The 16,840-nt window shown below is 34.9% G+C and overlaps 1 protein-coding gene across 1 annotated transcript in view; it reads left to right on the top strand.

Annotated features, from left to right (window-relative positions):
• Positions 1-16,840, top strand: part of SBF2 (SET binding factor 2) — a 203,834-nt gene that overhangs the window by 83,557 nt on the left and 103,437 nt on the right. Inside the window, exons 3-6 of the mRNA XM_088525845.1 lie at positions 5,526-5,663; positions 12,243-12,356; positions 13,575-13,685; positions 16,036-16,141. Coding sequence (XP_088381971.1) covers positions 5,526-5,663; positions 12,243-12,356; positions 13,575-13,685; positions 16,036-16,141 — 469 coding nt within the window. The remainder of the gene's footprint in view (positions 1-5,525; positions 5,664-12,242; positions 12,357-13,574; positions 13,686-16,035; positions 16,142-16,840) is intronic.

Genomic DNA, 16,840 nt, shown 5'->3' with positions numbered 1-16,840 from the left:
AGATTTTGGATTCTAAAATCATTTTAGGATCTTTTAATGAATTTTGTTTTCAGAATTCTACAGTGTTTTACATGCATTTAGATAGCATTTGATTTTGACAAGAACCAGTGCAAACATACATTTTGAGAAAATACATAGTGTGGGAATATATTTTAAAGAGGCTTTTTTTGGGTCCCGATGTATCAGAGATAATTTTCTATTCTGTATAAACTCTTCAAAAAATGGTTAGGTGACTGCAATGAATGTATCACATTGCAGACTTTCTGAGGAAGCCCTTTTTTTCTCCCCTCTATATTTAGGTAGTACCTAACCCAGTGGACCTTGGATGGAGGGCTGCCTGTGTCAGTGGTACAGGAAATAATATGAAGTGCAGGCAGAGCAGGCTTCTGGTCTATACTGACGCAGACCCAATGGGAATATGGGGCCCAGCCCTTGTAATGGTCTTCATGCTCATGTTAGCCATCATGCTCATGTTGTAAGCCCAGTGGAATATTGTACAGTTGCAACATAAAGTTCAGTAAATCAGTAATTTCTGATTAACAGATATGGAGAATTAGTAACATAGTTCTGCCAGGATAAGGAAACAACTTAATAAACATTTTCTGTAACGAATTAAACATGAAGCTTGAATACTGTGTAAGTACAGTTCACTATAATAATAGTTTTGAATTTTCATATCCACAGTCTCTAGCAAGCTGTCTTCTTACATCCTAATTCCTGCAATGCTTTGATCAAAATTGCTTTTATTGATCTTTAAATATTGATCTTTTCATGTCTCTGGACAGGAAAGCAGGATTATGTATGGAGATGATTTGTTTTTGTAGAGATGGACAAGACAAGGGCTAGGAGCACAGTTATGGCCACGGGTAGAAGAGTAAATTTAAGAATCAAACAAAGCCTTTAAGTTTTGTTTTTTTAAAAATTAGGAAAAAACAACTTTCTTTAAACATTTTGGAGTTTAAGGGAAAGTCTAGCAATGACCACACACAACATTTTTAAGGATAGCAAATCCGTCTATACTTTTAAGAAAAGTGATATGTGTCATTTAAACCTAAATCTAATTTAAATCTAATTTCTTACTCTGAATATTTTGTTGGAGAGCATTTTTAAGAATTAATTGAAGGTTATTTGCTTCGGTGATAGAAGGCTATTTGCTTCGGTGAACACCTGTAAACTCAAACGGTGCTTGAAATGTTGTTTCAAAGCCTTGAATCTCTGTTGATTTCTGTTGCGTAGCCTTTTAGCTCAGGAGCTGGGTATTGGCAGCAGCCTTTAGAAAGTAACTGTTGTAATGTGGAGTGGTCTGAAGCACTCGCCACCTTAGAGACTTAATTCTATAAATAGTGAGTTAGACAATCTGATTGCTTCTCATTTTTTCGTGTCTTTGATAGAAGCTGTGTTCTGGTTCCAAGAATTCTGAAAAATAAGTGAAACAATATGCTCATTTTTAAACTTTTTTTTTTCTTGTTTACTGAAGAAGAACATAGCCTTTGAGTTACATTCTTAGTGGTGATTTTGTGTGTTTTGGTGTACCATCTGGTTTGGTAAAGAAACATTTTCTTGTTGTTAGTAACTAGACTGATAGTAATCATAATGGATAGTGTAACTTATATTTATACTAATTTGAAAACTTCTCAGTGTTACTTTTTCAAATATTGCATTAATATCAATTTATTTGAAGGGAATGCAAAATAATTTAGTGTTTAATTTCTTGGAGGAACATGTTGTCTTTATCTTCAATGTCTGTATTTTCCATCCCTTCCAATGTATTTGCAAACAGAGAATTTCTCTCTTCGTCAACAGGAGTAGTGTACTTCAGCTGTTTTCCTTAGCAGTCACTTATAAATGCTTGCAAGTAAAATAGATGAATCTAGAAATCCTACATTGTACACACAATTTTAAAACCAAGAAGAATTCTGATTGGCATGAGTACTAAGTTTAGACGTGTAAAAAGATTGAGAGCTTCTTATAGAGAGCTCCTTGCCCACATTAACAGGCACTTTTGATTGCGTTTGACTTCAGCTAATGGCTTTCCCTTTGTTTCTCAGGTTAGCTTTTAGAAGGGCAGATGATTCTGTAATTCTTTTTTTACAGTAGACATACTAGTACTTTATTAAAATGAAAAGAATTATTATTTAAATGTGTCTTATTTTAAAATACATGCTGAAAGCATTTGAGAAATAAACCTACAAATAGCTGCTGCTCCAGAAGCAGTAATTTCAGTGTGCACTGTGTGAAAACCAGCAGCGCATCTCTCGCATCCCACGCTCATGCATTCAGCACGCCTGTGCCCAGTACCCTGCATGGGGGTTATTTGGGTACACGAGCTCGTACGTGCTGCCAGAGTGGTGTGCAGCGCATGCAGGATGGTCATTTGTCCAGGAATTCCAGACATCCAGCAGTCTGAGTGATCCCACTCAAAGGTGTGAGGCAGGAAATTACCCATAAAGCTCAGGGCAGCAGCGCAGGGCGCTCCTGTCAGAACTGGTAGGTTGGCAGATTTGAAAGAATGTGAAGATTGTAAACGCGAGCATTCGGAGCTGAAGAATGCCAGAGCTAAGGCTGCACGAACAACCTTATTCTGACCTACTTTACATGATTCAGTTTTCAAGTCTTTTCCACATAAGGGTTTTTTTCTCTCTCCCCCCCCACCCCTTTGTTTTCAAGAGAATCTTCAGGCATTCTGCGTGTTTTGGCCTGTGAGCACTGAACAAATACCTTCTAGTATGGAGACTAGAACTAAGGTAGTTCTAGAAGGTAGTATTTAGTACAGGAACCCTGCCACGTTCCCCGCCTCCCCCACGTCCCCAGCTTCATTTACCATTCTTAAATTCTGAAATACATTCAGAATGCTAAGGACATTGTTCTCAAGCATTTTTAATGATGCTTTCATGCTGTTTACATGCATCTACCAAATTTTTATCTTTGTATCAGTGATGAAAGTTGATTAGTGGTATTTTTAACTGACTGGGGATTAAAAAAACCAAAGAGAGATTATGCCAATTTTATCAAAATCAATGACTAACACGGGATGCTTAACTTGGAATTACTCTTATTTTATTTTTTGGAGTGCCTTTTAATGTTCAAAGCAGTTGTAGAAGATAGATCTTAGCACTTCTAAGAATCCAGACTCCAGATGTGCTAAGCGTAGTATCTGGAATAGGAAGAACATATCATGAGAAAAATGTTGTTTAGAAGATTTTCCCAGGATCATAAAATGAGCTGTATAACAGAGGCAGAGTTTACACTGCTTTTCACCGAAGTCTAATCAAATTTTATCATCGGGTTCTGAAGACGAACCTGTGGTAAATATAATTGTCTGCAGTTTATTCATTTTCATTCAGTTATGTCTGGAAGAAGAAAGAAATTCCTAGAAACAAAAGATTGACTTCAGTTTCTGATTTGTTCTCCACCTTACCTGCCCCCCTCCCCCCCCCCCCCCCAAAAAAAAAATCCAAAACAAAACCTTTCAGGAAGAGCAAAGTCTATGACTTTTGAAGACGAAAGTTTTGAGGCTTAGGTTAAAAAGAAGTAATCAAATAAGTGTGGTGAAAATTAGATTTCTTTTTTCAGAATATGCAATGAAATAATTTAACATTTGATTTTTTTCTTATATAACATGCTATACAGTTTACTATTTATTTTGAAATACAGAAATCATACTCATTTTCCCAGGTATTTTCTTTGGAAGAATCTGAATTAACTCTGAAATTTTTATTTTTCTATTCATAATACATGGGGGGCATATTGTCTTTGCCCCTTGTAAATTCTATGTTTTTAATTTTGCTAAATAAGAATGTCCTTGTGATTTTTGTTTGTATGTGACTTCAGGCTTTAAGTAAAGGAAATACGAAGCACAGAATCCATAATTGTCCTCTGAAAACCTTCCGCAAACTGGTTTCTCTATTTCAGCACACTCTCCTGTTACAAGGAGCAAGCCAGTGTTGTGCACCAGCCATTAAGGGAGGAAAAACCCATCTCTGCCTGAACCTCTTCTTCGATCATGCTGCTTAATGCTTCCCTGTTCTGCAGTCAAAATTCTGGTCTTCAGGTCCACGACTTGCACTGCCCCAGCTCTTGCCAGTGTGAAGGAACAAATGCAGGAAGAAGTCGGGCTTATTTGACGGTTATCAGTGTTGCACATGTTTAGTCTGCCTGTCGCAGCAGGAGGTTTGCAGCAAAGTGTGCTCAGGGTGCAGTGGGAGTGTGATCCCTCCTCCATGGGGAGCTGTAGCTTCCTAAAGTCTTAAAAGGGCAAGTGATTTTCCTTTTCCCTAACACTTTTGAAGTCATGACATTGGAACGCACTTTCCATAAGCTCTTCACAGTTCCATGTCATAGAAGCAACCAATAAATGGATAAAAACTATTGCTGCGTAAATACAGTTCTGTGGGAGGAATTACTGAATAATATTGCCAGTAGCTGCAGGTGGTTCAATTAGATAAGTAACGGAGAAAAGCAATGGCTCTCTTTAATAGCTAACTGTGACTGCTACAGACAAATGTGTCACTGCTGAAGACTGGTGGAAACTTTCATAGCAAAGGGATAGAAGTAACTGTGTTCTTACCCAGTCTTGTACATGTTCTTAAGCATCTGCTGTCAGTCACCTTTGCAAACAGAGTGCTGAACCTCTTATCCAGTGTAGACATTCTTAGATTTGTGGATCTCTTTATAATGACTACAGATAGGTAAATTCCCTTACACCTTTGATTTTCAAAGAAAGTGTGCGGAGCAGGAAGACGAATCCCATATGCTGAACTTCCGAAGTCCTGTTTAAGAAACAGGAAGATGCCTTTCAGGGAGGAGAAGAAAGGGCTTCTGTACTGCTGGCATTTGCAGGAAAAGGTTGGACAGTAGTTGTGACAGTGAAAGTTAAAATCAAGTCAAATCTAAAAGCAGCTTTCTTTGCATATTATGATTATCTTACCAATCATTGTGTAAAAATCATTGTGCAAAAATGTATACAAGTCATAATATATATCACTGGTTTTCTGTTTGCAAAGCTGGTTTCAGTTGTGCCTCCGGGTTTGTAGCAGAGCTTTGAATTTTTCTCTAGATTTAGGGCTTTAGACATACAGGAAGAAATAAAAAATGTCATTTTAAATTCCAAGACAAGGTAATTTCGGTTCAAATCCTAAACTGTAATCCAAACAAAGCCTGCATAGCCATGCATATGTATGCATGTTGTTGCCTAACTGTTAAATACTTGCAAATATGATCTTAAATCTGAATGCCAAGGGAATACATTCTTAGCTGGAATCACTTATCTCTCCAGTGGCTTCTGTAGAGCTAGGTTTGTATTGCTGTGATTAGTGTCAAGACCTACTTTTTTTTTTTTTTTTTTCTCTCCCAATGTTGCAAGCTTGCAACATTCAAACCTTCTGTTCAAATGGCATTTTTTGAGATCCATTTTCCAAGTAATGTTCTTTTATATTGTTTAAAACAATATTGTCTCACTCTTCATAAAACAATTGATAATACTGCTTAATTAAACGTCTTTCTCTCTTTTTGTTTTCTTCCATCAGTTTTGCCAGCCTGGAGGATGGCAGCTTTCAAAGGAGAGAAAACAGCCAACATTCTTTGTGGTCGTTTTGACTGATATAGACTCAGAGAGGCACTACTGCTCATGCTTAACTTTCTATGAAGCAGAGATCAATCTGCAGGTAAATCCTTTATAATGAGTAACAAAAATTCAAACCAGGTATCTTTAAAGCAAAAATCTGGAGTAGTAGAGTAAAACCTTAGGAAATATTTTACTGTTTCTATTAAGTCTGTATTGTATAGTGAAATACAAATTAAGGTGTTTTTGTTTGAATTTCAGCTTGTTGTAATTTTTTGTGCTTATTTATCTGCTTTTATTTACAGTATCTTTAAAATGAAAATGAAAAAAACACAGCATTTCATCGAAATTATTTCAGTTTATTTTTCTCTACTACATGCTTTCTTAAACAGGACAGCCAAGATGGTGTTCCTTTAATTTACTTCCGTGTTTGACATAGCATGAATGATTCTCATCCTTGTTCTAGGAAAAAGGTTTATTAACTTCTGCTCCCTCTGCTGGCCATCTCTCTAGCAGAATAGCAAAGAACAAATGTGTACAGGCTTGCTGTAGTGTATGTGCATCCTCCTGTAAGTGCATTTATTGGCAAGACTTGTGTGGCTGTTAATGACACAATTTTAATCCTGATGGAATAATCTTTCAGGTTTTTTCCTTTATGTAGGTCAGATTCTGGGTGTCAGCTACTTGGCAGTGTTTTTAAACATGTATTTCATTATTTTGTCGTTCAAAAATAGACATTTTGTTTCTCATTTGGTGCAAATTACTTCATATAATCTATGTTATGACATAATACTTGGAATCTTTAGTAGCTAAAGCCTGGGGAAAAGTTAATTTAATCTGCAATTGTGGTATGTCATTGTTATGTTTTGAAATATTTTCTTTGCCACATGAAAAAATCACAAATAAAAACTTGGCAGTAAATATATTAAAAATTAGTTAAGGTTACAGATAAAGTTAAATAACATTCTTTTGCTCCTTTAGTGAAGAACAGTGGCAATGTTTATTGTCTTAAGAATGCCTTTATTGATGCTGTTGATGTAATTACTAGAGTTGAAATACTACTTTCCTGTAGAATAATTAAATATGCTGAGTAGCAAAAATAATACTATGCTTTTTAGGCTTAGTTGGAGGCTATAGAATAAGTTACTATCCTGCTTTGTTAACTCTAGAGTTTAAATAGACATTTTTGTCTATTTTTTGATTGCAGAAAGGAGTTAAAAGCAGAAATCTAACAAAAATTAGTTACATTTTGGTTATTAATTGTACTGCAGATGACCTGGAATCTTCTTACTTAATATTTTCTTCATGGTTTAATGTCTGTCATCTTTATTTTCAAGGTAGAGTGAAACATTTTGATTATTCTTTTGCAGCTGCTAAAAAAAAAAAAAAGTACACAGGCTTTCCTCTATGTATTTTGTAGCATATCCTAATTTTAGCAAACTTGTTATTTGTGCTGTGGTTTCTAGCAGCTGCTTTTGATTCCACATCTTTCAAGAAATGTTCATCACAAAGTAACCACTATTAAGTAAAAGGTTTTTTTTTTTTTTTTTTTTTTTTATTTCTATTGCATGAGGATTAATACAAAGCAAAACAAAAAAACAACATTAAAAAATAACCAAAAAGAAAAGAAGCAGGATGTTGGTTCTCATAATGCCATTCCTGGCTGTGTTGTAAAGAATGCATATTTTTCACATGAACTTACTGTGGTGAAATTTATTCTATGACTGCATTGTTTATAGCCAAACTTCCTGTTTCTTTCTAAAACCCAAAGAGAATAATTGAACGTGCCCTGTTACATGGTCATTACACAGGAATTCAACACACGTACAATCTGTAATGAAACTTAAGCTTATGAAGCACTGAGCTATGTAAGTAATACTCATTTAGCCATTCAGATGCAGGCCTCATTAAAGAAACACTCCATGAAACATAATGTCCATGACATAAAATGAAATCTGGATGTTAGTTTTCAAACTTAAATGCAGACTTAAATACCTAATTAATATAAGTCACTAAGACAAACGTCAAAATTTAGTTTCCTGAAAAGATGGGTTATTTCTTTCCCAGTAGTGTTCAACAGGTAAACCCTTCTCAATTTAGCTATGTTTAGTATTTAGCTTGCACAATTATTTTCACAGAAACTGAAATCAACCACTTGGAAGTTACTGTGGTTAGTTAAATTTCAGAGTGAAAACAGTTTCTTATCTTGTGAATGCTATTAGAAAGCCAGAGTCTTTTTTTTTTAAGCGTCCTGCATATAAAAGCCTTTTAAACACAATTCAACAAGCTCAACCTCAGAATTCTACTTTTACCATTTCAGTTGCCTTTCCTTCTGTTTTAGCTAAGTGCAGGATAGTTTGTAAGCAAATACCACCTGAAAAGTAAGGGGGCTGTGCATGCATGGTATGTCTAGGGAGTACCCATGGCTCTCTAGGATATGAGGTTACTATGGCAATTGTAAAAACTATATGCAGTAGTCTGCAGGAAAATAAAAAAGTGTTCCCCCGATACTTCTCTGAAAGCCCTGTAACTCCCTTTCATCTGTGTCAGTTGCCTGTCATAACTAATTTCCCAGACACGATAAAAGCATAGGCTCTAGTAACCAGCTGACGACCTAACTGTTTTAAGCATGCTTTGCATTGCCGCAGTACCGTTGTTTGCAACTGACTCCTCAGAATTTTACCTCTGTGCAGATGGTGGTCACTTGTTTGATCAGCTCTTCTAAAGTTTTAACAGTGTATCAAAATGATTGATACTACAGTTAGTTTCATTTATACTCCATGTCTATGCTGATGAAGTTGAACAATATGGAATTCTATCAAATACTGAAATAAAACTCACTTCTTGCCATGAATTTGTGATGCATCTTTCCATGTAACCTCGCATGGGTTATTCTATGTTAAAATGCTAGTTTCACTTAATTGTCTCATTAACAATTATTAAAGCTGTATAAGGATCTCTGCCTCATATCAAAACATAACCAAGCTTTTGAAAATTTTAGTTATAACTCAAGAGTGGTTTGAAATCTGGAACTGGACTAGATTATTAGAAGTAGTCTAATAATTTGGAATTAACAAAGTCATTGTTAATTGACACATCAGTGTTGTTCAAGCACCTCTGAGTACATCTGTTTGGCTTTGGTTTTAATCCAGTGAGATTACAGGCAGATTTGTGTTCTGGAGGCATTTGTCTCAGTTTAACTTTTGTACGTGTGTCTGAATTTATTGAATACATTTTTTGTAATTTTTTTATTCTGAAAAGTAAGTAAATGAATTGATGCTGAATGTTTTTGGCCTTTGGTTCCTAATAAACCAGCTAAGCATATATTTGGCTGCAGATAAGACCAGCAGAGACTAAATCATGTGGAGAGAAAGGGATCTGTCCCAAATGAGCTATTTGCATGAAATTTCTAAAGCAAACTTTAAATAATTTTTCTTAAAATAAGAAACCACTTGTGCACTATAAATCTTCTTTGCCTGGGCAGTTAGTAGATAAACAAAGGGCTTGCCAAACTTGGCACAATTTCAGTGTAAAATTTTGTGTGGGGCGAACTGTTTCTGATAATTGACTTGAAGTGCTAGAATGAAAGTTTTGTGCTTAAGCTGTGTTTACTTTCTCTCCTTCTCTTGCTTGCACTGGATGAATTAGTAAAAATGCAACTAAAATTTCACTTTCCAATCATGTTTATTTGCCTTTGGTATATGTGTAACTCCCAGATTTTTATTTCAAATTTTGCTTCTGAACTTCCACCTTCAAATCTGAAAAATTTACAGAGACTTTGTATATTCTAATTTATCTATTGGTGTCCAGTGCCCTACTGATTTTTTTCACTCTTTTGTGAAGATGAGCCTGGTTTATTTTTATTTTTATTTTTTATTTTTTTTCCCTAAAAAAATAATGGCTAATGTTGGCCAAAATAAGTGGCTAATGCTAATTAGAACAAAATGCACTGACTTTAATAGCATTAATAATTCCAGCAAAGGAGGCTTCCAGGACTTTCCAGAAGGGATAGTTGTGCCTCTTGTGTGCTGAAATCCAGGTGCATGTCAACTGAGCAACTGGTGATGTAACATTTAAGCTGCGCAAGTCCCTCAACATTGCCTATATTCAGTAGCAGGGACAATATTTAGTCTATATGGGTGATTTTGTTCTTTAAAAAATGATTTTAGTTCCTAATGCAATTTTGGCTAATTTGGCTAATTTTTTTTTGTTATTTCATCAATTTATTTATTTTTAACAGCTACAGATTGCTAGGGACCGGGAAAGTGTACTGGAGAAACTACCAGACTAAGCTTGCCCTGTATGGAAAGCAGTTGCTATCGTCCACTCAGAAATGGGACATGACCTGTAGCTCAGCTTAATGAGTCACTGTGTGACTCACAGAAGTGATGGTTATAATTTTACTTGTTGAAATCTAGATTAGGTAAGGGATCGGCTAGACTGAGTGAATGCCACTGAGCTTCTCCGTCCAGTAGAGTCACAAAGGCAATGTTGCAGGAACCCCCAGAGTCTCATTTAGATGATGTTAGAGCTGAGGAGGGCTTTTATATAGTAAAAACTCTTCTTGCTCTAGATTCAAACACTATTTAATAGTTCCTGGATAGTAATTGCTGCCTGACAGCTGCCTGATGTCTTTAGATACGATCTTTCAGCTGTGACAGGCTTGACAGGACTGCTACTGTGTTTTTTGTTTCGGCAGAGTCATACAGGTTGGCTTAAGAGGTGTATATGAAGGAACCTGTTTTGTTTCTTATTGGAAAAAGTTATGTGGTAGGGAACAGAATGGGTGGGCTTGGATGCTGTCATCTCATCGCTTTGTTCCTTTAAGAACTTCACAGAAAAGGATGTCTGAACCCAGCTGTGTTAGACTTGATGAATGCTCGTGTAGCAAGTGTATGTTCAACGTGGGCATATTTTCAAATCTGCTGTGAATTAATACGTTGAAAAGGGAAAACTATATGAGACTGCTGAAACGTTTCTCATTGACTCAATTGCTACAGCTTCTAGGAGAGGGTTATTGTGGGCTTAATTCTGTCCTTTTATAGCTGCACGTTATTCACTCCGTACTGCACAGCGAAGAAATCAGTGGGGTATTATATTCCCAGTAATCAATAGGTGTGAATATTCCCTTTTGTACTTAGCTTTTGTTTTCTGTTTATGGGAACTTTGTCTGACATGTCTGACTTTTCATCCTGGCTTGTCATACTGACACTAAAGTATCTTTGCCTGATTAGAAAAAGGTCAAGTAATGAAAAGATTTATATAGTTTTGCTTAAGAATGGGAGAGATAACATTCTTTACCTCACTGCAGTGTCTTTGTGCAGTGAGTTTGTCAGTGATTTGTGGAATAGCCTCGTTTAGCAGATTAACGTCTTGTTTAAGAGATCCTATTTTGGAATATTAGGTGCAAATAAATATAAATAAAGATTATTTGAAGTATGACTAGTTCTTAGTTTGCTATCTTAATTATCTGAAATTATGCACATAAAATAAACTGCTCATTTCATTGCTGCACATCAGAGCCTGTATTTCTTCAGAAATAATCAACACAGAAGAGAACTAGCAGCAATGGTTTTATGCTTTGATTCAGTGTAGTTCTATAGGGCTAGTTCTACATTTTTTTTCTTTTTGGTAGAAAAGTGTTTCTGGATTTTATTTATTTATTTATTTATTTAACTTAAGTGATGACAAGGAACATGACAGAAATAGAAGGTAAGTATTTCATGCTGTTAGAAGGGAAGTTGGTTTTCTTCTGTTCATAATTAGGATAATATAGTAAGTTTTCCTTAAATGAAAGGGTGATAAGATTTACATGCAAAAACTGGAAAGAGCATACTTTCTGTCATGTAAAAACTTACTCAGTGAATTTGTCAAAGAATGTGTGGAATTTTAGAAATGAACGTAATTTGTGACAACTTCAGTTTTGTCCAGGAATAATATTCAAATATTTGTGATTAAATTGCACTTGTAAGTGCTGGTGAGGATGTAAAAGCAAGTTGCACAATATTGTGAAACAACTGGTTTTCCAAGATTGTCTGTGCTATGCTGTTTTTTACAATCCTGAAACATGGTGTTTCATAAGTTTCAGGGATTCTTTTTTTCTTTCTTTTCTTTGAGAAATCATAACTAGAGTTCTTGCAAAGAAATTCCTTCAGTTTTTAGATAAACTGAGTCAGGCTGGCTATAACTGTAAATTTGATTTGCAACATTAGTGGAAATTCTGACAGAAATTGAATTATTTAAAATTGAGTAGGACACCCAAAAGTTCTTTTGCAAAATGTATTATTATTTCTTATTTGTCCTGTGATTGACTGTACCACCATGCTGTGAAAGGATCCCTTCCTATAATCCACTTTCCCTCTGAAGCATTACTGTAGGAGCATTTAATGTGAATTACTGTCATGATAACCTTCTTTCTTAGATAACCTGATTTTAGATACATTTCTGCTTGACTTTATAGATGAGTTTTAACAGGATTAATTGTATTTAGAATGATAGAATGTGTTCTTTTTAGTTGACTTAATTACTAGTTTCAAGTAATGCTTGCTTTTTTTTTCTGATTCAAAGTCTTTTTAAAGTCCTGGGAAATACTAACCTTTTTTAAAAAAAAAAAAAAAAAAGCTAACGTGTTACGTTGAGGTTTCTTATGAGGTTTATTAATTGACATGTGTCTCTTTTCAAGGGAACAAAAGAAATTGAAGGTGAAGAAGAATCTGGCTTAATACCGCCTGCTGAAGTATTTGCTCCTAAAAGTCTGGTGTTGGTGTCCAGACTAGATTATCCAGAAATTTTCAGGGTAAAGAACTTAGAATTGTCACTTATAATATATGTCAGTAGACAAATCAGTTTTCTTGAATAGTATTGATTTTTTTTTCCCCCCATGGGCCCAACTAGCTAATAATGAAGGGAATCATTAGGAAGAAGTCCGTTTTGGTTATGCTAAAATGAGCTTATAACAGTATTTGCTTGTAAGTATTTCCTTATAACGGTAAATACATATTAAAAATTCTAGTCTTCTCCCATATCTAAGGTGAACATGTCAGAACCTCTTCCAGTGCACATTAAGATGCATGACTAATTCAGGATCTTGATTATTTTTGCTGGTTAAATATGGCTGATCTGACATAAAATAAAAGGTTAAAATTATATTACAGTAATACATAATATTAGCTGAAACAAATGCAATTCACTTTACAGATGAAGGGAAGAAATAATTCAACAGAATGTTATCTTTAGACTTTAAATAATGTTTCTATTGAGTGGTACATGAAAATCCAGAGAGTTCAGCATTTTTTCTCAAACCTATAGTGAATGCAGAGGAAAGTGTTTAAGAACAGGGCAGGCTGTAGAAATAATTCCAAAGGACACTTTCCTAATCCCGGCTGGATGTGGTTTAAACACTTCCTAGTGATTAAAGGTGTGGGTTTTTTTGTTTGTTACTTGTTAGTTGTTTTGTACAATTTGTCAGGTGTCTGAACTCAGATTTTACAACATCCTGTGGCAAGGAGTTTCACAGCTTAAGTATGTGTTATATGCAAAATTACTGTTGAATTATTTGTAAAATAATTCCTAAAATATTTGCTGAATTATAAAAATTACAGCAGTTAAAATAAATACTAATTGTTAAACTGTGAAATAAAAGATGTTGCAGAACTAAGTGATTCTTATTTTTGGAGCATAAATCATCTTACATGAAATTTTGCCAAAATGATAAAGCTGGATCCATGGTGTCTCAAGTCAAAACTGAAACTCTACCAAAAAAGAAAAAAGAAAAATAAAATAATAAAATGTTAATAGTTTATTTGAAATATATTTATAATGAAATAATAAACAATACATGGAAGTGTAAGTACCCAAGTTGATCTTTTATAAATGAATGATTACTTCTGTAGTAAATGTCTTCAGTGGGAATCTGCTTTACTATATTAATAAAACTCATATACAGGTAACTTGAAGTAATTTGATACATGCTTTCTTTGTATAGCAATTTAACACATTTTATCTACCTTTTTAGGCTTGCCTTGGCCTGATTTATACTGTGTATGTGGACAGCCTGAACGTGTCACTGGAGGCACTCATTGCAAATCTCTGTTCATGCCTTGTCCCTGCTTCTGGAGGGTCTCAGGTAAATGGAAAAAGAGTATTTTTCCAGTTAATTTAATTTGTGAAGAAAACAAAAAAAAAATTCTTTAAATATTTTTGTTGAAAAAAAGATCATAGTTCGACTGAGTGCTTTCCCTGTGGCCCGTCTTCTAAAGACAGCAAAAATTCCATTCCAGGATAAGGTCAAAGGGTTAATTTTGTCACTGAATTGGCTTTTTACAAGACACAGTAACAAATCAAACCATTTGTACAAGTTTGCTTTTTAAAAATAATATATGTTCAGCAATATTTCTGCTTGCTGCAGATTTTTTTCCTTTTTCTTTCTTTCTTTTGTGTTAATTTTAGTTTCTTTGACATTGTACTTCCTTTATATAGTTCAGGATTCCGTTTTTTTGATCATTTTGGTAACTTAAATTTCTGCTTTTATGAAATTAGAAAGAAATGCTGAAATAATAACTTGGATGTATTCTTATTTTTTCACATTTCTCAGAGTTGATCAGGTAACTTGTACATTCAAAAGTAGAAAAAGACTTGCCTGTAGATGTGCTTTTTTTATGCTTTTTTAAGCTGTGTTTTCTATGAATGAGAAGTCAGGTAGGTTCTAGAGAAAGCATTTATAGACCCACAAGCCAGGTGAGTCTTACTTGCTTGACTTTCACTTGACACTGTAGATAAACTGTAGTTTTTATCATGTAGCATACATGGGAACTAAGTCTGCAGAAAGCCAAGTCCTAACTTGTTTTAAAAAAAAAAAAAAAGTACATAATGAAATCTATTTTATACTTCCCACCCCACATATGTATTTTCAACCTTCTTAAAATTCTTAAAATCCCTAAGTACTTGCTCTTTTGCCCATAGTATTGGCTGCCTTGGAATTTGTCTTTACTGTTAAAAGCGACCAGAAATTCTCTTAGCTTAGTCAAGATCTACCTAGTGGCCCTCTAGGCAAACATACCCCTGTGCTTTTGCATCCCAAGCCTTTAATTTTTGAAGAGAATAGCTAGATTATATCTCCCTGTCAGAAACGCTCTTCCCGAATGGTATTTTTACCTCAGTTTACACGTTCTGGTCATCCTCCACTTGAACTTTTGGCTGTTATTCCATCCCCTTTTTTATTCTCTGTGAATATGGCTTTTCTCAGTTGCCATTTCCTCTGCAAGAGGAATAAGGAAAACGCATATGTCTTTGGCTAGTCCCATTTCTTTTCCAGATGAAGTATTCCTTCAGAAAGATGTTGAATTTGTTGGTGTCAGACTTCCATTTTAACTGGAAAAAAGTTTGTTTTTTTTTTGTTTTGTCTTCAGCTTCGTACTTTCTGGGCTGAAACTGAATTGTATATCTTAGGATGGAAACACATACTTATCTCTCGATGTCTTTGTGGTGCGTGTCAGATTGATTATGTGTCTACTGCTGCAATACCCAACTGTGAAAATAGTTTTAGCTTACAGCCACATCTGCTGCTGCGCTGCTGGGATAGATAATTTTGTGCAGCTCTGAGTAGGTTCTGCCATAGCTCAGGGACTTTTGGTTATACTGCATGCATGTTTTGGATTCAGACGTGATCCATGCAGCTATGGGAGCTTGCCACCTTCAGGCTTTCAACGGCCTTTGCTGCTCTACTACTGCTGTACTACACTTTATATTTGTTCGAAGACACTGCTCACCCCTTGAAAATTAGTGCTTGGAGGCAACTGTTTGAAATCACCCGCTGCTTAAATGTCACATGGATTTATTCTAAGTTGATATAAAGGTTATTTTCCAGTTACAGCTTTTGGGATGTGCGATACACAAGTACATTCCTCTCAATCCCATTTCCTGCCTCCCTCAAGGGAGGTACGTTCTTGTGCTACAAAGATAACTGAAAGTGTAGTTCTGGTTTAATATACCAAGCAGGAACATAGGAGTACTAGAAGTATACTTTTTAATATGCAAGTGTCTCGAGGGGGGAAAAAAAGGATTTTTGCTCCTAAAAAAAAAAAAAAAAAACAAAAAACTTGCAGACAGCACACATTGAAGAACATCAGTTACAAAATATTTTTTCTCATTATTTTTAAACCATGTTTTTTCTGTAAGAGTTTGTTAATGAACAATGAAAAATTCAGTATTCGATGCCTACAAATAAATAATTAGTAATTTTTAAAGAAATTTAGTGGAATTGCAGTGAAGCTGTATCAAGTTAGACATTCCAGAGGACATTGCCATTATCCTCAAATTTCAGATAGCCAAAAATCAGTAATTCTAAGCATTTTTTAATCTTTTCTATTTAAAAGAAGTGCTTATGGAAGATGAATCACTTATCTGTATGACATCAGTATCTTTATTCTGTACAGATTAAATTTATACTCACTTATTTTATTTTTTTTTTTCTACAGAAATTGTTTTCTTTGGGGGCTGGAGACCGACAACTGATACAGACTCCTCTACATGATAGTCTTCCTGTTACAGGCACCAGTGTGGCTCTTCTCTTTCAGCAACTGGGTATGTCTAGGTCTCCTTAAAAAAAAAAAAAATTAAAGAATGAAGTATTTTCTATTCTCATTCAGCTCAAGTCATTTGCCAAGAAAATTACATGCTAAAATTAATTTCTCTTGAATGAAAGAATGACTAATAGTGCTTTTATCTCCTAATCAAACATTCATATAAACTTTTTCTACATCCTGCTGTGGTAACATATCTCCAGACTTATCTAGTATCTGCAAATGTACTGTGAGCAGGAGTGAGCCTGGCCTCTGCTTAGTTACAGCAATGTCCTGTGAAAAGATTCTGATTTTTTTCCTCTCTTGGATGCTCTACAAATTCAGAACAAAACCGGGGAGAGTAATAATAAAACTAGGGTAACTGAAAGTAGTTTCTACTGCAGTTTCTACTGTAGTTTTCTACTGACATTGGTAAGTATGTAGAATCCATACTATTTTGTTACTGCCCATTATTTCTGTTTTTTTTCCTGTTTTCTTTTTTCTCTTTTTCATTTTCCCAAGAATATCTAACGCAACCGTCATCAAATGCTAACTTGCTCATTACAGTAAGAGCAATATTGTAATTAATTGTGTAACTGCCTTTTACTTACACACTGCAATACAAATTTCATGTCTCATTAAATATTTAGTAGGTAGCTGGATTACAATGACAATCACATCAAATGTGTGTGTTTAGAACACATATATATGGACTAGTCTG

This window comes from Tinamus guttatus, unplaced genomic scaffold (genome assembly GCF_059628265.1).
Source record: "Tinamus guttatus ecotype Peru unplaced genomic scaffold, ASM5962826v1 Tinamus_guttatus_pri_ptg000240l, whole genome shotgun sequence".
NCBI lineage: Eukaryota > Metazoa > Chordata > Aves > Tinamiformes > Tinamidae > Tinamus > Tinamus guttatus.
This window is presented reverse-complemented; position numbering and strand designations above follow the sequence as displayed.